General features: G+C 39.3%; 1 protein-coding gene across 1 annotated transcript; it reads left to right on the top strand.

The window, feature by feature from the left end:
* Positions 1 to 2801: 2801 nt before the first annotated feature.
* Positions 2802 to 16201, top strand: LOC120803281 (chemokine-like protein TAFA-2). Its single transcript, XM_040151605.1, has 6 exons — positions 2802 to 2879; positions 2930 to 2936; positions 4062 to 4136; positions 7618 to 7767; positions 12240 to 12364; positions 16163 to 16201. Exons 1-6 carry the CDS (start codon positions 2802 to 2804, stop codon positions 16199 to 16201), a joined length of 474 nt encoding a protein of 157 aa, XP_040007539.1.
* The last annotated feature ends 7184 nt before the right edge of the window (positions 16202 to 23385 follow it).

Below are 23385 nucleotides of genomic sequence, written 5' to 3'. Positions count from 1 at the left end.
AATGTCTCATCCAGCTGGAGGGAGAAAAGCATGACTTTTTATGCCTCAGCAAGTTATTGTGGCATGTTTGTTGTGGTTCCATAAAATTAACAGATTTTGGACAAAACTTTGTTGTTATAAATGTTGATACAATTGCTTAGAAATAGGGAACCAGCTTATTCTTGCCACTGTTCTATATAGACCGTGTTAACATTTGTCAGATCCTTAAACAACAAAGCCTGAACCACTTACATATTTGACTGAAGACAGCTTTGGTCCGGTTTTTGTTGCTTTACTTTCTCATTTCTGCAGTTTCCCAATACTATATGGACTATTTATTTGTGTGTCTCTGTATGAGAGAGAGAGGCCCCCAGTGGTAGGAATGACAGTTGAAAGAAGTACTCTGGTGGGACCAAGGGAGCTATCTCAGTGTTCTGTGTGCATTGGTGAAACCCCACACACACACACGCACGCACGCACACGCACACGCACACACACACACACACACACACACACACACAGAGCTCCTGCTTGTTCAGAGTCTAGGCAATCTGTCCATCTGTTAGTTTGTCAGTAGAACATCATTCTTAGTAAATGGGGTTAACAGCTATTGCTGTGTTAAGAAAGGCAGGGATAACAAGTCCTCATGCCATGGCGAGAGATGGGAGGGAGCCTAGAGAGAGAGACACGTTGACGGGGAGAAAGAGGGTAAGAGAGGGAGAAGACATTATAGAGTGTGTAAAAATTCTTTGATTTAGGGCCTGTGATTGAGGATAATGGTCTGCTACCCTGCTGGGTTTGCTGCACAGAGCTAAGAGCAAGAGAGAGCAGAGGAAAAATGAGGCGCTGGTGTGGCTAAGAGAGATTGAGAAAAGGAGGGATCATTTATGAAATAGAGGAAGGACAAGGTGAGATAGATGAACAAGATGTGGAGGAGGAGAAAGATGAGGAGAAGGGATGGATGAAGTGTAAAAAACAGATCGCAAGGAAGGTAGGCGCCGCTGATGAAAGAAAAAGAGTGTGTAGCAGTCTCACCTAGTAAGACTGAACAGGATGGGGTTTTTTTTAAGTTTAGCTTGGCATTATTAGTCTTTACACAAACACACACACAAACACACACATACACAAACACACACACTCCGTCACATACTGTGAGGCAGTCCATTGTGAGGTTTTACATCTCTAGAGATTGTAACATCTCTGTGTTAACATCAGCTTTTTATGCATACACAAATGCACACGCAGAGATAAAATAAACTCTCGGTGTATGTGTACTCTATGTGTATATTTGTGTGTGTGTCCTTCTGTGTATGTCATGTGGTGAGTAATGGTTAATTTAGCTGAGTATTTATCAGAGTTTATTGGAGTCTGTAGCCCCCTGCCTGATTCACTATTTGGCAGATAGGTAATTATTAAAATCTCAACACAACACAGCCTCAGACTGTTGACACTTTTATATTGTTATATATTCATAGCTGTATTACAGATCTAGGGATCACACTAAACAGTGTACTCACATACGGTATGTACACAGCCTTGCAATGCTGTTTCCCTGTGATGCAATGTCTTCATGTCATTATAAGTCAAATATTTGTCATAAAATGCAGTTTTATTTTCTATCCCCAAATGTCTTTTTGTTTCTTGCAAAACAGCAAAATCTCTCATCTGATGCATCTTACACTAGGCATATGTACAAATGCTATCCAGTAAAGAGTGATCATAGATTGTTGGGCAATCTGGCCAACCACATCATATAAAGCCTGCAGGATCACTAAGCCTCACCAGCAAAAGCAGCAGTAACATGTGGAACAGGGGCCTGTATGACGAAGCAAGTTTAACTCAGTCTGGCTTTTTTGGGTTTATGTGGCTTCACAGAGCCTAACATTGGTCGTCCTGGACAACCAGTATCACGTAGCTGGTTATCAACTGGCTCAGTTAACTCTGGGTTTATCTATGGCTACGAGTGTGTTCTGGTGAAAGAGGCGGAGTGGTTAATTACAAGTGATATCAATATATGATATGAGATAAATCAGTGATATATATCAGCAGGTAAATTTGGTTATAGTGACAGCAAAAACTGACATTCAGCAAGGTGAAATGGAAAGAGTATAATCATATGACCATAACAGAAAAAGACGCTGTAGAAACACTCAAAATAATTTCCAAATATTAAAGTAAGGCTAAGGGTATAAATAAGTGCAGGGATTATTATATATGTCTTTGATATAGAGTGAATATTCTTTTGCTTTTCTCTTTGATGATAGAATGTAATGAATATTTGATGCACATAAAAAAGTTAAAAGTAATGTCAGACTGTTTCTGCTGCCAAAGCAGAGAGGAGGGGAGAGAAGAAGAGAGATGAGGAGAAAAGTAGTTTATGTCTGATGAGATCTGTCTGACTGAAATGACGCATTTATAATAATGGGAAATATTTAGCAGTGTGCTGATTAGTTATCTCATAGAAGACATCAGAGGGCGTAGTTGTAGGGCGTAGTAGAACTGCAGTGATAAAATAAGAGTGAAAAAGCATCGTGGCTGTCAGGAATCCTGTGGGGAATCCAAGTTAAAATGGAGCTAAAATCATCATTAGTGTGTGGAAAGCCTTTAAGAGGAAAACGATCCAAATGATCTATAAAATTTTTATTACTCTTAATTATGTCACTTTTTTGTTAACTCTTTTGTCCATGTCAGAATGCTGTAGGAATGATGACTCAGTTTTTCCAACGATAGGACTGGTAAGTAGTCAGGCCGTTGACGGGTTTTGATCTGATCCTATGAAGTTAACCTGCTCCGGAGCCTGTTGCTGTGCAGCATAGGTTACCATGGTGATCTACCCTGGTTACCATGGTTATCTACCTCGGTTAACATTGAGCCAGCTTTGTGATACCAGAAAACCTGAGGTAAGCCCAAAGATAGCTGGATAACCCACTGTTCTTGCTTTGTGTTGCAGGCCCCTGGTGTGAATTTGAGTCGAGTTTACAACAACAACCCAATCGTTTATTAGTGTCAAAAGCAAACATCATGGTCCACATTTTTTGTCTTTGCCCTGCCTACTTTTTAACATTTAAATCAAATCCCTCCTCATGTGAGGTCACACTACAGCATCCTGCGAACATGTCAAACCATTGAAAAAAAATACAGTTTGACATTATGTGCTGTCTCGAGGAGCCTTCCATTTTGTCATTGAAAACCAGAGAGATTTATGGCAACAAATATCCCAAAGATACTTAAAATGCGAAATATCGAATACATTAAACACAAATCCACACCAAACAGTATTGTTTTGTGTATTGAAAAATGTAACATATTGAGGTTAATGTTGAGGGATAGTCAACCTACATGAGTATTTCACAGTATGAGCCTGAGGAGAGTGAATACTGCCAGTTTCTATCTTACTAATGTAAAATCAGTATAGTTAACACAGCCTTTTCAACATTTTTAGCATAGCATCCTTCAAAAAAAGAAAAGCGTCCAGTAAATAAGTTGGTGCCAGAATGTGTTTTAACTATTTTAATTTGTGTAGCCATTCAAGGTCCTGGGGGGGATTAAAACCACAGCCAGACCTCAAGCAGGATGACTAACACTGCCTGCAGTTTGTAAAAAACCATGAATAGCAGCAACCAAAACAATGACGATAATCAGACAATTGTGGTCAGTGGGGCCTCAGCGCTCAGTTTTCCCATGTCTTCATTTTTGCTGTCTGAGCAACTAAAGTACATAATCAGTCATTTTAAAACCATTACTGCCACATGGCAGTAGTAGTGGTTTAACTGTTGTCAAATGAACTTTGCAGAGAAACAGCTTAAACATTACTACACAATTCAGCTGCAAATTAGAGTTAACGTAAAATAAAGCAAGACAGTCTGCTGTAGATATCTACATATCAAGCAGTGCCAAAATAATCACTCAACCATCCTGTCATAGGGCTCCAGCTCATATTTATTTTACCATATGGTCCATATGAAAGAAATTTACTGCTACCTATTAAAATTAATATGTGCAATCAAGCCTTAATGAACTTTTACATTCCTCCAGTAAATATCTCAGGCCCACCTTCTCATTACTCCTCTGCTCCTGCTCAGCTCAGTGCACTGCCGCTGTTAGTAATGCTGAGTCAATTACCACTGCGGGTGCTGAGCCTAAGAATGGGCCAGAAGGTATGTGTATGTCAGTGGGGGGTTGGGTTAAGGTGTTTACTCTGTTTGTTGATTTTTCTGAGCTGTATATCTGCCAACAGGGTTGTCAAGCTTATTTGGGGAAAAAAAAAAAAGCAAGTCAATTAGGGTGGTGCAAAGAGAGAGAGAGGGCAAGAAGCAAAACGAGAACCAGCCTGTTGTTATCAAACAAAAGCAAACCTCTAAAGGCCATTAGCAGCTGCTAAAGGCTAGACTGTGCATTTTCAGCCACGGTATGAGTTTTGCTGATGATGGTCCTTTGACCGAAATGTTCACTTTTATTCACAAATTTTGCACTGCGTCACTTTTTAAACATGAAATAAATTTTTGCATCTTTAGAGCCTCTTTTAATTTTTTGTCAGTCTGTGCAGGCAGTTTTTTTGGCCACACGCACCTGACACAATCGTTTGAAAAACCTGGATTCAAGAGCACAAGCCCTATAACAATCCTAAACCCACAGTATGAAACTGGATGGATGGACTGACCAACATACTGTTGTTGACCTCAGGCACAATACTCACCAAACTGATAAAGAGTTTTTCCTCAGGGGGACATAGATGTGCTCAACAAATGTTCTATAAACGTTTACATAACATTCTGCATTTTTAAATTAAATTTTGGTGTGCAGGTTAAACAATTAGCCTGTTAGGTGATCAAAGACTATACTCTTTATTTTTGGTGAAAGAGTGGAGAGGGACCCACAGGCATGGCCAGGTTTACTGTTGTGGTCGTCAGACAACAAAAGACATTTGAATATGTACATTTGAGCTTCAGGGAATAATAATTGCCATTTTAATATTTTCTGACATTTTATACACAAAGTAATTGATAAATTATTAACCAAAATAATTGTCAGATGTAATGATAATGAAAATAATTTATAGTTGCAGACCTACAGCACTTCTATGATGGATTAATACTACTATATAAAGAAATCAATATAAACCAAAACAATAATGGTCCTAAAAACTACATTTTGATACATGGTCCATCCACAAGATGGAGGATGGAAGGCCTGTAATAGTTAATATTCTACGTCAGAGGTGCAAATTTTCATAAAATTTGAAATTAACCAAATTACGTAGACCAAAATGATGTGGAGTAAATTCAGGGCTTTTGAGTCCCCAGACAACCCTCTGGGGCTGCCTGGTTGACAATCCAGCTTTGGCCACAGAATCAGCAAAAGCGATGATGATGATCCTCTGGGGATGATGAAAAAATAGAGAAACTGTCATAGCAAACTGTGACCTAAATTTCTTGTGTACAAATTTAATTATCTGGCCCAAAGTCGGTGCTTAAGTAAAGGTCATGTAAAAACCAAAATGGACACAGACCCTTTTGGGGATCAAATAAAGGTGTCCTGAGTGTGTCAATTGAGAATAGGTTGAGTGGTCACTGTTGTCATTAAGGTTTGTCCTCCTGAGACTATTAATGTCCATAACTAATTTCACAGCATTCCAGCCAGCAAATACAGTAGTATGAGTGGTTCACCACTGGACCTGAGGCTGGTCCCGAAGAAAATCCCCAGGATTGTCCAAAATGTAAAGTTCTTATCTTCTGGTAACAATAAATTAACACAATACATTTAATGACAATCTCCTCAATACATCTGGATTTTTCTTGTATACAAATGGAACTTTGTGCCTGACAGTGACACTAAAGAAACGGTTAGGTGATCACCAAAATCACTTGGAATAATTCTCTGGGGGCCACAAATACTCACACCAAATGTCATGGCAATCTGTCCAGTAGATATTGAGATATCTTGTGTTGGACTGACATAGGGACATATGGACAGATCAGTCAGCCCTTTGGCCCACTGCTAATGGAGCAAAAAGGGAAATCAGAGGACATGGAAGAACGATGAGAGACAGACACACAGTGGGTGGGATATTACAATGTGCTTTTCACTGAGAAATTAATTGGACTGGGCTTTGCTGGATTGATGCTTTGTCTTTTTCTCATTAATGGAGCAATGCAAGAACTTTTCAAATCTCTGTTAGTCTGTTTAACATATTCATATTGGGTCTTTCAGTTCAGCTTGCCTCACTTTTAAATACTCTTTAGACGGAGCAGAGTCATTGTTTGCTGCTTTAGTTTTCATTGCCATGCAGTGTGCACCCTTTGTTGTATTGTGGGAAGACTCTTTTGTAATGGAAATAGCAGTAACTTCCAACAACTGTGTGGAAAGCCAAAACACGCATATAAGACTTTCACTTTTTACTAACCTAAGACTAAACATACAGTATGTGCATATGTAAGACAAGTTGCAAAGTCAAGCATATCCGAACACGTCAACAAGTGCACATTGTTTATAATACATGTACATTTTCACACATAAGTGTACACACACACACACACACACACACACACACACACACACACACACACACACACACACACACACACACACACACACACACACACACACACACAAACACACTATATTCTTGCACATAGTGCTCCTGACAAGGCTTATTGTTTGTCCTTGACATTTTCATGTATTTGATGAAAGGCTGGTATGAAAGGGCCATGTGTTGCCATCACAAATCTTCAAAAGTAGAGTGATTTCTTTGTTCCTTCTTTCTTAGCTGACTCAAGGGACTTCTGTGCTTGGGGTGGACTTGTTGTTAATTAAGCACACGGCTGTCTGATTGAAGTCTGTGTATACAGAGGTGCACACAAAGTGGTAGCTATAGATGAAGTGAGGGGGCTTCCCACATCTATCCTTCATTAGTATTGCAGCTCATTCTCACTTGTAATTCTGTACAGTACAATCAGATCAGTATTTTTTAAAACAAACATTGGCTGCCTTTCTCTATTTCAATTACCAAGTTACTATTTTATTCCCTGTGTATTGCGTGGGCTACAAGAGAATTAACATGTATTTTCTATACAGATTATCTTAGTGAAGGAGTACCTGTGGCTCAGGAGCCATGCAGTAAAAAAAATGGGACTTTCAGATTTTCTATATTTGTGAGTCTCTGTGTTTGAGTGTCTGTAAGCCAAAGTAAGTATTTATATGAAAATATGTGCGTGCGCACGCACATCAGAGTATAAAAAAGCATTAGAATACATCAAAGGTCTAATTTGATTATTCTGATTTTAAAATGCATCTTTTTATGGCTCATGGCTTTCTGACAGAAGCGTTGTTTGTATGTTGCTTTTTTTCTGGCTCTGGCACAGGTAGATGACATGCTCGTTCTCAATCCTACCAAAGAAGTTCTGATTGTTCGGTTATTTTTTTTTAACTTCAGACCTATCTGAGTCCCTCGTAGCGATTTAGATGTCTAGGACAAACCTTATCTGATAACAAAATGTCCATCTATATGTCTACAGGCATACTTGAGTATTTTCAAAATGAGATCACATGTTGCATCAAAAACTAATGCAAAGTGAAAAAAGAGTAGCACCATTGCTAGCCTGGTATACTGAACAGTGCGTGTGTCTCTCTCTTTCACAGTGCATGTGAAGGCAGGGACATGTGAGGTGATTGCTGCCCATCGCTGCTGTAACAAGAACAAGATTGAAGAGAGATCTCAGACTGTCAAATGTTCCTGCTTCCCTGGACAGGTTGCTGGCACCACTCGGGCCATGCCCTCCTGTGTTGATGGTATGTACCACTGTTTGAGAGTATGTGTGCACTTTGTATGCATCTTCACACTTCTACTGTCAGATCCACACCCTTTCATGCTGATCAGTTATTTTCTGTGAATAATAATAGAGTGTTAGTTCAGGCAGGGCACTGAAATCTCACATGCATTAGCCAAATGTTGTCTACTTGGGGTGTAAAGATTAACCTTTACATATGGTAAAAACCAATATAAGAATCAGAGATTTGGCTTTGTTGATATGAAACCAATCCAACCCAAATTCTGCATGCAAATTTAGCTTGCTACACTCCCCAATCACATAGCTACCTGCTTCAAGCTATCCACAACATTCACACACTGAAAGAAATGTTAGACTACTGCGTACAGCGCTGCCTGATATTTACACTGCATTAGCTGTCTTCAAAATGCGCAGAAGCATTATAAATCCTCAGTGGTATCATAAAATATGATGGTACCACACACCTCAATACAAGTTTACTTAGGCCACGTGTGCTGAGTAAAGTTACTGACAGCAGGCAACACTAGGACAAGATTAATAATGCTTGAGTTGGCACCTAACGCTGCTTCCAAGTCGACCCTAACTCCTCCCAGGTACCAAATCCGCGATGAGCTGTTTTATTTACAGGGACATGGGACTACATAGTGTTATTGAAAATACCAAATTCCGAAGGATGAAGTTCTTAGGGATTAGCTAAAAAGTTATCCGGTCTATCACTGCCCATGTTTACTGTTGGTGAAGGACATCAAATGACATATCCTAATTTTCTGGGGTTTCTGTGATCAGTAATTGGAATAAAAATTGAGGAAATAATTTATTTATTTTAGTAACACTTTTATTATTAAAAAATAAAATTCCCAAGCCTAATTGGCAGAATCAAATTGTTGCAAATTGGCTTTGATTCGCACAGTATCGTTTATTGCAGTATATCGTATTGTTATAAATTTGATTATCCATCATTTTTGCTTCAGATCATGGACTACGCATTTTGATACTTATCAAAGTGTTTGAAGGATAGATACAAACCCTTAGTGTCCACTGCCTTATTCATGCTTTAATCCCTGGCTCAGTCTTTAGCCGTTTGTCCACCAGCTGACTAGAATCATCCAATCATATTTCAGCAGATGCACAGTGCAGCCATTATAACTGGATTCTTTTCAATATTACTCCACTGATATAGTCCTTCCACCACCCCAACCTCCTCCTTTCATGCCATAATATTTGTCATTCCTGATTTAACCACAATCTAATGGGCCTGTATGTGTTTTTTTTGGGGGGGGGTGTTAGTTCTCCCAGCACAGCCTCATTGCTGATCAAGTTCCATCAAAGAGCGGAGCTGTTTGCTATAAATTGTCAATTCCATCCTTAAGTATCTCTGAATGAAATATAATTGATTCTCTCTGGCCAGTCCTGAGGCAGTAATCCTCACAAATATGGAGCTCAAAAAACATATTCAAGTGTTATTTGACCCAGAGTTTCTGTATGATATATATCATTGCGCTATACTGCATACATTTGTCCATTTAAACGTGTTCTGGTGTGTGCTGCTCTCTACTGAAAATTGATATAAAAATTGATACATGACGGAAGTCAACTTTGATTTGACAATAAATACATACATGTCAATACTCTCGTGGCAGTATTTTTGTGTACTGGTAGCCAACATACTGTTTGTGTCCTTTTAACCAATGAACAGAAATGCATGAAACAGAATCAGACAAACTGAAGCCAAGCTCTCTCTGTCCCCGCTTTTCTGTTGAACATTGTTTCCTGCTAGTAATTTCAAGAGCCTGATAAATTATAAACACAGCCTCTGTCCATTATATTTTTGTGATGAATTCTGAGAAATTACAAAGATGATGGATGGCATAATGTTATATTGCACCCACAAGCAATTTAAAAATAATGAAATTCCTATGCTGGCTATTACCTAAATAAACTGTATAGGTACATGAAACAGAAATATGAAATATTCTGAACAGTAAAAGTAATCTTTGCTTCACAGCCAAGCAAATAATTTCAATGATACACATAAAAGTTGAATAAGAGAAATTCTAATACATAATGGCTTTGTAACTGATGAAGACAAATTCCTGTGTTCCTGCTATTACATTTTTGACTTCAGTCAATGTTATGTGAAGATAAAAGCTCTGCCAACATGAATCCTGATAAAAAATATTATAATCTCCAGAAACTTTTATCTTTCTGTAGCTGCTTTGTTGACAACAAATGAAAGGTTGATTCTGTAAACCCAAATGTTTATTTGGGCTTTTACACATAAATGAGGTTTGTTTCACAGTAGTGTTGATTTTGAGTGAAATCATGTTCGTATTGGTCATTATTAGAACTTAATGAGAGACACTCACGCCACACAACCCCTACATTTTAGCTACTTTGCTTAGGCAAAGAATAAGGAAGCACAGCTTTGACTTGGTAGATATTCAATGCCAATGGTTGTCTAAGATTAACCACAAATTTACTGAATTTTTCTTTGGTTTATTATGAGTTTATTTAGCATGTATTACAGTATTAGCAGCAGGGGGCAATAGTTTCAGACAATATATCACTTAAATGCATTGTAAGCATTCATGGCTCTATCTACTTGAAATGGATTTATTAACTATGAAACTCTTGAATTGCCTGGTGACATTACATCAACACTGAGCTGACACAAATTTTGACGGACCACATGATGGTGACTTGATGAAAGTCTGACTGAGCTTTTTATACTGGGATTTCTCTGTTCCAAATGCAACTGCCGATTACTAAGAAAGCCAGACATTACTGCAAAGTTGAACTGTTCAAGAAAAGTATCTCTGTCAGAAAGTGTCACTAATCTCTGGGAATTATGTCACTGAATACAGGCTGTGTTTATTGATTCAGTGCTTGGTTACAAAGTTTGGGTGACAATTGCTTAACTACATGCTAAACATTTAATTAACAGGTATCTGTGGCAAATACCCAGTCTTTAGAGTAACTGATAAAGAAAAGATATTCATAAGAACATTTTTCATATATTCACATATTCAGTCAGTTAGCTTTTACTGTGGTGAGTGCTCTTTTGTTATTTTTTCTTTGTGATGATATTTAATTATCTTCTTGTTCTTGACATATCTGGTCTTTCTAAGCCTTTTTTCTCAGCGATGTTTGCCAAAGGCACTTCATCGGTTCATTTTTACCTGATTTGATGTGTTGCTTCTACTCTGAACCCAAAAAGATCACAACATATCCAAGCACTCTCATGCATATCTTGCCTCCAGTTCTGTCCTTTTTGAACTGAACTGAAAATGTAAATGATGCTTTATGTGCTAATTAAATTCACATGACTCTAGTAACCATGAAACCCACGCATACAGTAATAATCTGCATTTAAAAAAAATGCTCTCCAAACAGAACATAACAAATTTTTCTCTCTTGCTGAAAGGTTCTCAGAAATGTTTTCTTTAGGGGAAAACTTGTATTTCATATTCCCCTGAAGGTTACTAACGGTGGGAAAATGTGCACAACACCTCAATAATTAGCTTGATATTGATGTGTAACAGTGTTTACTAAAGCATTCAAAACCATATGGTATAATTTATATAATAAACCTCATGTTTGTCCCACTGTGTTAAATGTTTTTCAGTTATATGGAGGCATTCTAGATTTCTAAACTGGACACTTTAAGCCCAACAAATTACATATGCTTAAGAAGATTTTGAAAACAGGGTCTTAATATTGTATGTTTAGATAGATGATGGTTTTCTTATTTTGTCTATTTAGTATCTTTGGTGATCTACTAGTCACGTGACTTATCAATGGACTGTACATAAGGAAACTGGATTTTAGCAAGATAGCTGAAAAGGTTGGATGAGCAAAGCATGGCGTACTTGAGGAGTGGTGTGCGACATGTTCTAATTTTGATGGACTTGAACTGAAGCTCACAGTGGTCTGCACCTTGCTGTGTGTGTGTTCAAAAATATTAGAAATAATTTTTGGTTTCTGCCATGATGTTTGAGGTCATCATGATCATGCTGTTGGTGCTGGTGGGAAAAAAAGGTTTTGTTGATGTGAAAAGAGTTGGTCTATTGATAAAAGCAAACAAATTGCAACACAGCACGTAGGAAACAGACTTTGTGAATTAATCATGATACAGACAAAGCATGTGACCTAAACGTCCCACCAGGCTTCTAAAAACTGGGAAATTAGGGCCACCAACTGTTTATCTCAATCCATCCAACTCCTAATGTTAGCATGATGGTATTAGAAGGAAACGCACATTAATTCACAATTTCTTTTGCCGATTTTCTGGAAATTAATTTAAAATTTGCTTGACATTTGGATGGAAATTTGGCTAGGGAAAGCTTGGCGTGGAAATTCACAAATATACAATATGTAAACCCATGAAAGCACTGAATGAAAACATGCCCGCCAACACTGAGTCCTGTCTTTACCAAACTAAATATCTGCTGCCCTCTCTCTCATTTCCTCCAGCCTCCATTGTAGCCCAGAAGTGGTGGTGTCAGATGCAGCCATGTATGGACGGTGAGGAGTGTAAGGTTCTCCCAGACCTCACAGGATGGAGCTGCAGCACAGGCAACAAAGTCAAGACTACAAAGGTCGGTTTGCACGTAATCTCTCTCTCTTTTATATTTTTATTTCCCTCTCGCACACACTCTTCCCAGCCCTCTTCTACCGTATATACATGCATGCACACACACATTCAGACACCACTGAGTGACCCACTTCTACCTCCATCGTGTTATATCTCCGTCTTCTCTCTTTCTCCTTTCTGTCTTATTAGTCTCCATCCACATTTCTCTCTCCTTTTCACCCCATATCATTCTTCTTCTCACCCAAATTCTCTCTTTACATTCCCCTCCCGCCCCATCTTGGATCTAACATCAAACATTCTCTGAAGAAAAACAAGGCCAACAGGAACAAGGCGAACGACACACAAGCACACACACACAGACACAGACACAGATGATCACAATTCCCTTCACTCCCACTTGCCCTGCTTCCCTGCATCTGACTGGCAAGCCATCTGACTCGATGCAAAAACAACTCGCCACAGCGGATACACTAGAGTGGTAATTGTCCTTGGATAGTTTTTATGCTCTGATTCGCCCATAATACAGTATTCGCAGTTTTTGCATGTGCACGTTCTGTATTTCCTAAATTTTCCCGTACTCTCTATTTGTCTGTGTTTATGTGTGTGTGTGTGTGTAGCTGTGGATGTACAATATATATCTTTCCGCTCAGCCTCAATCAGCACCTGTTGCCTTCCCTTCAGTGGCTTGACCTGGGCAGACTCTTAAGTGTCTGTCATAGGAGGGAGGATTTGCGTGAGAATCACCTCTTGTCACTGTACGCTTCAGCTTCTAACCTCCATCCTTCTCTCTGCCTTCTCACCTTCCATTATTCATGGCTGGGTGCAGACCTTTGTTTTCTACCTAAATAATTTATTGAAGGCGTGGTCGGAGGAGGGAGAGTGCATCTTCTTGGGTAAAAGAGAGGGATAATAAAAGCTTAAGATACACGTGGTCTCTTCTCCACTCTCTCTTTCTCTAAAATAGTCAGAGACAGTCGCGAATGTGCCAGGCTGATTAAGAATTCCCTCCCTACTTTTTCCTTTGCTCACCTCTCACCCTGAAAAGTTGATCTCAACCCCTCAAGTTACGCTCTTTCCTTCTTTCCTCCTCAGCAGCCACACCTCTTATTCTCACCCTGAAATAGCTGTCTGCTGTGTCCCCGGGTCAAATTGTGTGAGGCTGCTCAGAAGTGTATATGAACTTTACCAGTTTATTTCCCATATTACAGAGAGATAAAGGGGGAGAGAGAGAGACAAACATGAAAATGACAGAGTGGTCTTAGAGTATGTAATGGGCCTAATTGATGGGAGAGACACATTAGGGGTGATCAAATATAAAGATAATGTAATTTCTGAATATATGAATGCAGTTAGGAAGTTTCTTCATATATCTGATCTCATGCATTTAGTTTTATCAGCCCCCAAGTGATCATTTATGATTTCCTGAACAAGATCAAAGCAAACCAGTTTCAGCCAGGCATCGCTTTATCATTGACTCTGTCGTAGTTTAAAAGAGCACAAATATTTGCTGTCTCTTGCATTCAGGTCTTTGATCAATGATCTGTGCATGCTCGTGAGTGTCAGTTGTGTGTGTGCTAGATGATGTGTTTGCCTGATGATGAAAAGAGTGATGTTTTTTTCTCCTCTGATGTGGTACGCTGAGGTCAAGATGCGCAGGCATCCAGATCGATAGCATCGAACGTTCTCTTATAGTCCCATTAAGACCCTCTCGTAAATTGAAATTGATGATGGAGTGAGAGAGAAAGAAGGTGAGAGAGAAAGAAGATGAGAGAGAGAGAGAGACACATACACGAACGGCAGCAAAAAGAAAGAAAGGGGCAGGTGGAGATGGATGAGAAAGAAAAACGTAACAAGCAGATAGGGGAGAGGAAAGTCTGAAGACAGAGGTGATTAAAGAATAGAGAAAACATTTGAAAACAAGAATATTGGAACTGGGCAGCTGACAAGGAGCTTATTCTTGTGCCTAGGTACAAACAGCAAGCAAAAACACAAAAGAGGGTTTGGCACTCTCTATCCCTCCTTCCATCCCTTGCTGAGAGCGAGGGAAATAAGGAGAGGAGGAGGGCAGAGGGAGGAGAGAGGGAGGGGATAGAAGACTGCTTGATCAATGCCAAATAATATCATATTGATGAGCAGAGAGCTGGGCTGCCAAGACACTGAGGTGTCAGTTACTGCAAAGCAGGAGTGTCTGTATTTGCATGGATGCACAAATGAAAGTCATATACACGTATTGACACACAAATGACAAGAATGTGTCAACAGCACCTGTATATTTTACTTCCTATATAGCTAGCATACATCAGCACTAAACTGATGTGGCAGTCTGCAAGCCCCATTAACCTCTTTAGGCAAGATATTCTGCAGGCACTTTTCTGCTTGATAGAAACAATACAAACCTGTAAAACTTTTTGTTCACAGTAATTTTATGCAGCTTCTAGATTACTAAAGAATGAGAAAAAGAGTCTTAAGGAGTGTGTATAATATAGGAGTGAACGGGACATCTGCCTTGTGGCCATATGAACAGCCACTAGTGTAAATAGTAAAAACTTGAGGAATAGACAATAGAAGATGTTGCACTCTTGGGCCTGAAAAAGGCCCATAGAGATGACACTCAAGCGCTGCTTGTGTCCTTTGTAAATTGAGATCTAACTACCTAAATTGGCTTTCTAATTGCGCACAGTAACTGCCACCTACAGGCATATTTAAAGTGGAAAGGGGATGATAACTTAAAGGGACTTTGACTTTGTACCTTAAAGCACAGCAGGCACAGAGATGCAGCGGTGTGTGTGCATAGTGAACTGGCGTGAGAACAAACGCCTGCAGACTCTTTGATCAGGCACAGGAGTAGATGCCTGAGAGCAATTGGAGCAGGCCCAGGAAGCGTGGCCTGGAGCCTTTGAGAGCAGATACAGTAGAACAGTCTCAGCTGCCAGCTTGGAGGAAACGCTCCTCTGAGCTCTCTCAGTGATGGCTGGCCTTCACACTTTGTTTGCTGGCACCTGGGTCAGACAAAAGACTGACTCCCTCAAGAGAAAATACATGCAGGACAGCATGTTTTGGGGGCTAAGAGGGGAAGCCACTGGGAAACACAATGAGAGAGAACGGCATGCAGGAAAACAGAAAAAACAGTCTGGAGAGTGTGGCCTATTGCATGTGCAAGCAATGGTAGTTATAGGAGCAATTAGTGTCTGTTTGGACATTGGCCAGTAGAAAAAAGTCTTCTAATAGCTTGATATAAACCAAACCTGATTGCATGAGCAAAGAGAATGGAAAGAGGTACAGGCGAGAAAAAAAAACCATGTGATTAGAGCAGCCGTCTCGACAAACAGAAGAAATGACATGGCAGTGGGCCAGGCGCCGAGAGTGAGGCACTGTGGGCTGACTGCCACGATTCAAGCTGTGTCTTGTTTAGTCTCTTGCCAGAGGAGACAGGGACCATGCTAGCCATGTAGTAGGTGCTCCACCAACAAGAATCACTTCCGATTGTTTCCAGACAGTGGGCTATGCTGCACCATTCTGTATTATTTAAACCTTCAGTTGACATGTTCTACCAACAGTGGCTTTGAACTCTGCTCTGTGACCTTTACTGTTGCAGGCTGCATCCTCACTTTTTTGCTGACTATTCCCAGTGACCTACTTCTTCTCTCCCTGTTTCAGGTGACCCGATAGTCCTGCCTGTCTCGAAAAAAAACGAGAGAATGACGGTGGAGGTACTTACACAGCACAATGGACCAATCAGTGCTGAGGAAATGCACTCAGAAGGACTTCAATGAGGAACCAGTAATTGTTTCATTTTTCTGAGGACACCCAAGAAATGGCGGCTGAGGAGACAGGACTCTAACACACGTCATCACCTTTAACACAACTGAGTGTCCTCGGTCCTTTAATGCAGAGTACTGCATCACCCACAATCTGTTACTGCTACTACAAACTTCAACAAAGTGAACTATGACCTAAACAGCACTGGATTAGATGACAAAAAGAACATTTCTTTACAACAATCTGTATTCTTCATCTCTCTTCTATGGCTTAGTTGTGTTCCATATGCATACTGGAGAAAAAGGGGACCTTGACCTTAGACAGCTATCCCGTATTACAAATATTACTACAAAAAAAAAAGGGAGCGGATCCAGAATGGCTGCCTCATGTGGTCTGGATGACACATTTAAATTTAACTGTGCCACATATGACACACTTGATGCTGTCAAAACGTTTCTCAGATCCGAAACTGAACCTTTTCTTTTTTCTTTTTTTTTTCCAGATTGCACCTCCATAATAATATCTTACCTTGAATTGTTTGTGGCTTACCACATGCCATTTTTTAAAAGGGGAGACAGTTTGTCAGTCTTCTTTTTCCTTCTGTTTTTTGACAAAGGAAAAAAAAATCCTTTCAGGGGTGAGGTTAGACTAATACCAAGTAGATGTTATGGTATATTGAAACATTTAAACGTGTAAAAAATGGTCCATGGAATCAATGGGGCTAAAAATAAATTGACGCTCTAATGGTTTTAATATCTGTGTTTTTAAACGCCTGTTAACCGCTATTGAGTACATGTGTCAGTATTATATGAAATGAATAAAACCTTGCAAAAAAGAAAAGACACATCTCCACGTTTTGTTTCAGCCTTACCAAGTAATGTTTGTGACGATGCAGCTTATATTAAGGGTAGTTTTTCAAGTGCTCCATGTCAGGACTCACAGTATACCACACAATACATACTATGCCCAAAACTGTAATTAATAAAACCAAAGGACTCTATTGTTTCACAAAGAATGCATGGAGCCGCAGGCATTGTTGATAACAGAACAAAGAATTAATTTCCCAGGAAACCTCGAAGCGACAGGAAACTCAAAATAATGAATTGGTTACTACTGTTGTTAATTTTGTTGGCTCCAAGAAATGCCATCAATAACTGTTCATTTCTTTCCTGTTATTTTTAACATTTTAGAAAAAAAATGTTGATCTTAACTTTATAATCTTTGTTTCCTGCTTCAGACCAACAGCTCTCAGCATTGCCAACTGTTGTGTCATAAAAAGAAAAATCTCCAAATATGAAATACTGCTCTTCCCTGGGCGTCACCTGTGATGTATGGTATGTCTGTTTCTGTTTAGTGTTGAACAGAGTAAGCAGTATTACTTAAGAAACCTGCACATTTGGCTGGATTTTTCACCATAGACATTCCATGCATATGAGGAAGAAAAAGAGCATTTGTAGACCACACATTTCAGACAGGACTCAGAAAACAAACTGGGCTGTTAAACAAGTTTGATTGCAGGATGTTGTGGTTCTATTTCTGGCATTTTGTGGAGCTCGAGCAACAGGTGAGTTTTTCCACAGTGACTGTGAATTGTCAGTTATACTGTATTTGTTACATAAACACAATTTATTGATACAGCAGTAGAGATGGGTTCCGATAGCCACTTCCATTTTGGACATGGTTTCAAGTTGGTCAAATATACAGATTTGTTAAGGTTGATGGCCAACAAGTCCCGCTCTCTGTTAGATTCTTTTGCCTCTTTCTCTGACCCTTTATGCATCTGCAAAGAAAAACACACTGAAAAAAAAGACTGATCATGTATGCAAATGTGTGATAACTTAGTGAAGCTGTTGTTAACAAACAAGGCAAACCAGCTTAAACTTTCCATAGTCAATGAAGCAACTGCAAAATGCAGGAGGGTACTCACACCAAAGGGGGGAATGACAATTTCTTTGTTCAAATATATTCCGTTCCAAAATGGGTTTTTTTTTTGACACCTTGTGAGGGATGAGTGCTTGGCCTCAGCCCACTGCCGGTGTTACAGCATTTTCTGTGACTTGTAGCAGTGCAACAATGAGTTTGAGTTTCAGTACGATGTGCATGCAAAACATCAGTGATTTATTCAGTTGACATTCACTGAATGATAAAGTAGAATTAATATTATTTTCACTGTTTTGTTTTTTTTTTTAACTTTAGTTTAAATGGCTTCTGCAGCTGCACCACAACCCCCACTGACGAGTAAAATGACTGAAGACAGGGTTAATGTTTATCACAGAGCAGTGACTAACTATGAGGTGAAAGCCCTAATGCTTCAACACATCACTATGTCCATGGATTAGGTTTGATAGTTAACTTCTACAGTTTCTGTTATTGTCAGTGTCATTCTTGTCTGATAATTGGTCTCCAGGAAGGTGGGGAGCAAAATCGCCACTTCATGAGAATTTGTGTTTTTGTAGTTCAAACTTTAGGAGCTTTGCTTTGTCAGGGATGAAGCCCAACAGTGTTTGAGGTAATTTTTAACAGAGTTGCTACCACATAGTCTGTCCACCAGAGATTATAGGTAAATTTATTTGTCAATTGTAAAATTAAAAGGTCACACTCAGTACATATCTTGTGAAAAATTTAAGAGATCCTTAGCAGAAATTATTTTGTCTCTGGTGTACCAGTAGCACAAATATATGTGTTTTGTTTTTTTTTTAAAACTAATATCAATATCGGCCTCAAAAATCCAGTATCCAGAAACTTTTCAGTGGTAACAGTATGATGCATCAAGATCAAATGATCACAGGGACATGATGAGTGACTACTTTGATGTTCTGCATATCTGCTCTCCAATCAAGTATGGTATATATCCTGTGAACATTTCTCCATTTCCCATTCCTACTATCTGTGTAAGGCTTCAAGTTTGACAAGTAGATGAGAAATTCAACTCAGTCACAACCAAGGAGAGCAGAGTACTGTCATATTAAGTAACATGGTAAGATAGGGTTGATGTAGGTTTAAATATAGAACCGTTCATGGACAGTAAAGCATGCTGAAAAATGAAATCCAAAAAGGGGGGGGGTGTATTGTAAGCATATGACTGCCTGTGACGGATGTTGATACTGAGTGGCAGGTTTCCTCTGTTGAGGAAAACCGATGATGAAGGAGATGAAACAAGAGGGCTCAGATTGAGAAAGTTGCAAACAAAATGTTGGGTTTGAGCCTGTGGACATGACACGCACACATACACACGCACACACGCACACACACACACACACACACACACACACAGACTATACGCTATCTGTGATGTGTTGCATTAAAGCTGCCTTTTTTTAAACGCTTTTCTGATTTGGCTAATCTCCTCAGAGGCCACGGCCTTCCACTGAGTCACTTTGTTTGTGTATGTGTGTGTGTTTCATGGCCTGAGCTGTTTCTGAGCCTAAACGCGTCGTTAGTGCATGTCATTAAAAGATTACAGAGAATAAACCCCCATACTGATTCTCTCACACACACACACACAGGAGGCAAGAAAGAGAAACTGAGCACAGAGCAGACTTCTATAATTACAGAGAGAAAAATGTGTAAAAGGGTTTTGACATGAGAATATGACAGCCTCAATTTTTGAGTATTCTTGTTAACTGCTCGCAAGGTTTCTCAAGATGCGCGTGAATCCAATCATGAGTCAACCATGTGAGGTGTGTTGAAATTCTTCCACAGTAACCCCAAAACCAACCCACCTCACTCTCATGTACAAAACATGATCGCGTATCAGACGTAGCTCTAACAGTCTCCTCATATCTGTCTGACAGTACTGATCTTCAACACTGCTGCTAAGCATTAATCTCGTCATCTGTGACTACCCTCTGAATATCCAGACGATGCCGAGATTACTCTGTGCGCTCTCTGCTTAGCGGTCGCGATGGAGTGTTTGCTACACACAACAGATGCCAGAGCAGATGCTACAGAAGGCCCCACGATGAGACAGGCTACCCTAGATGCTGACGCATCAGTACTAGGAAGGTTGATTAGAGAAAGGTGAGACATTGAGAGTTGAATGACATGCATAAACATGCTTAACCAAGCCTGCATGTTTCATATAGAGCTTAAGTGAGACCAGATTGTCCTGGTTCTGTTCCGGAAGTTGGAAAATCTCATTCAAAATCTCATTGTTATTTATAACAACGCTAATAACTAAAAATTCAGCTTTGGTTTTTTTGGGGGGTTTTTTTGGAAAAATGATCTAATATTGTTCATTTAATATTGACATTATATTTTACCAGCGTAAAACAAACACAATTTCCCATACACTGTACACCTTTGTGGGCTAAACCTCATGGCTCAAACATGTCTGTGATAACAGCAGGACAAAGGTGAGTGAAAGCTGTAAAAGTTTGTAGACAGCAGAGACTACAGTTAAACATTTGGAAAAATAGCTTAGAAGAGAGCTTTGGGGAATTTTATGGATATGGATAAAATCAAGTTGACAATGACTACCCACACTGCTGCGCTTGTAAATTTTCATGGGAGCTATAGGTTTTCCCATGCTCATAAAGTAATTGTTGTTTCACTCTGTTAAAATTACAAAAGGTATTTAGTTTGGTGGAAGCCTATTTGTGTTAGACTATGGAAAGTAAACCCCAGGAACATGAAACAAAGACAGATGAAAGAGATGCTGAATGAGATATTGCACTGAGTTACAGGAGCCAATGGCAACAAGGGCTAGCTGAGAAGTGATGTCATGACTTTGGGTCAGTTTACCTGCCATAATAACAAGTTCAATAAGATAGTTTAAACTGTCAGTAACCAAACAGGCCTTGCAGTGGATTGAGAAGACGAGACGCTCCAATGTTAAACTGCTCTAATTTCCAACAAGAGGCACTTGGATTGCCCTGTGTCTCACCATGATCTCCCTGATAAAAGAAGACATATGCTCACAATACTAGTAGTTTGTCGTCAAGAATGATAACAGAAGTTTAAAAAAAAAAGAAGTCAGTTTTACCTCATTAAGATGTAAGTTTATGCAGCAAGCTCACCAAAATCTATTCAGATTGGATACCTCTATTCAGGGTATCTGCCAATACCAGTACTCTCTTGTACCAAAAAATTAAAATCTGTATACCTCACAATGTGGAACTTACTCGAATCATTGTTAAGTAAGGTAACATGAAGCTGGTGATTGCTGTAGTGCTCAAAACTGAGTTGGCTTCCAGTTGTGACTGAATGAAATGTAACTGATAGATAAAATGCAGAATTTAATAATTACATTGATATCGGATTGGTCATATCATGCCTTAATAACGCCAGCGTCAGAACAGATAGCGGCCGAGCGTTTCAGATCAGTCTGCATCCGTACATTCCAGGTCCTGTAACGATTATAAGATTCTCTATTAGGCTATTATTTGCACGACTCAAGCTCACGTAAAGTTTTTTCTTTTACCTTCCCTATCATATTTGTACTTATGATGAACCTGAAGCCCTTCTGGATCCTCCTGTTCAAACAAGCCGGGTCCCTGTGTTTTCAGATATCTATGCTACTCTCCCCTTCTGGATTTTTTGTAAGAACTCGGCCTCCTGTCAAATCAGTGCTACCTTGTCCACCAAACTAACCCCACACACTCCAACCCCACACCAACATCGTCTCCTGACTCCTTGTGATTTGAAATAAACTCATTTTTAACTTTTTTCTCTGACTTATATTCACTGAACTTATCTTTTGTACTTATTATACTGGAGTTACAAAGCTATGTTGGACTTAATCCTATAATCCTACTGTTGAACTTTGTATATACACTATATTAAAAGAACTTTCACAGCAGATGTTTTGACTTGTCAAACACAGGTGAGCCTGCTGTGATAACATTAACAAAGGCAGCATTCCACTTAGCTGAACCAGCCGAGAGCCAAGACCCTTGTATTGTGTGTGCTAGCTCGCAAACGTGGCTACACTGCACTCTGAAGTAAAACAGATCTATCATTACTTACTAGTACTTACTAGTAGGTCTACTATCACAACATTTTTTTCTGATAGGTGTTTCCCCACGGATAGTTCCTTTTGCACTTCTTCAAACCATTTTTCTGAGAGTTTGGAGAGCCTGCAAAGAATTTTTGGGAGTTTTTCTTCCTCTTCTTAGAGGCTGGTTTGGAAACTGTCGCTGGCCTGTGAAGGTAGTTGACACAAATAAGCTTTACTTGGCAATTTATGTTATAATTAAGAATAATTATAATATTATTTCACATTTAATTATTATAGTTATACTAATTATAATTACTAAACCTGCACAATATAATATAATTACTAAAATCTGCATCATTTGGAGACAATTAAAGGGACAGGCATGTCTTTTTTTAGACAAATAAAATGCCAATAACTTTATATGGTTGACAAGCATTAATATTAAGCCCAATGATTTATTTCAAGTGTGATGCATCGTGTCCCAACAGTGTTACCATTCATAGTATACAGCACAGGGCCAGTTGACACAGATGAAAAAAATAACAGCCCTGTGTCTTGATTGTTCCCTTGTGAACGGTAAATCATTATTCCCAAGAGAACTTTGAACAAAATTAATCATGCAAGTTGGTATTTAGTCACTGTTTGCTTAGCTCAGTGCCAGGTAACATATCTGCCCTTAGATACACATTACTGGCAGGGAGACCTAGAAATGATATAAAAGGAAGTATTAATAGTTTCTCTATAAAGATGATAGGCATTGCCACTGAGAGTGGACGGGTTTATAAGGACAGAGATTTCTGGATTTGACACAGTCACTCAAGTAATCCAGACTTTTTTTGGAACCAAACACCAGAACTGGGACATGATTGCTCGGCTAAGCTGCCTAGCTACCTAGAGACCAGACATAGTTAAGATGTCTACTGTAGCTGCAATTTAATAAAAAGCTTTGTTAAATTTTGATGATCACTCCTAAATTGGCCATTGAAAGCATTTTAATGTCTGTTATTTGATGTCTGTTTGATTTTGTTGATTTCAAACTAACAAAAAAAAAAAAAGGTGAAAACTTGTGCAAGGCAGACTTTCTTGGTTACAACTGACAAAAACTTGGCAAACCAAAGTTAAAAACAGCAGTGCTGAGAGTGCTGTGTACACACAGCTGTCTATGTAAATCGCACAAAATGGACTGCAGTTACATCACGCTTTCATCCAAAGTACTTTACAATTTGCCTCTCATTCACCAATTCAAAAATTACATTCACTCACAAATGACAGCAACTGCCATGCAAGGCGTTGGCCTGACCATCAGGGGCAAGCTGGGGTTCAGTGTC

Source organism: Xiphias gladius, chromosome 18 (assembly GCF_016859285.1).
Source record: "Xiphias gladius isolate SHS-SW01 ecotype Sanya breed wild chromosome 18, ASM1685928v1, whole genome shotgun sequence".
NCBI classification, from domain to species: domain Eukaryota; kingdom Metazoa; phylum Chordata; class Actinopteri; order Istiophoriformes; family Xiphiidae; genus Xiphias; species Xiphias gladius.
Note: the sequence above shows the minus strand (reverse complement) of the source record. Positions and strands in the feature narration are given on the sequence as shown.

Bases quoted from the DNA above. Each gene is read 5' to 3' on its own strand.
- LOC120803281 (XM_040151605.1), top strand. From the start codon at position 2,802: ATGGTGATCTACCCTGGTTACCATGGTTATCTACCTCGGTTAACATTG. The intron at 7,768-12,239 runs GTATGTACCACT...CATTTCCTCCAG, and splicing joins CATGCCCTCCTGTGTTGATG to CCTCCATTGTAGCCCAGAAG. The intron at 12,365-16,162 runs GTCGGTTTGCAC...CATTTTTCTGAG, and splicing joins ACAAAGTCAAGACTACAAAG to GACACCCAAGAAATGGCGGC.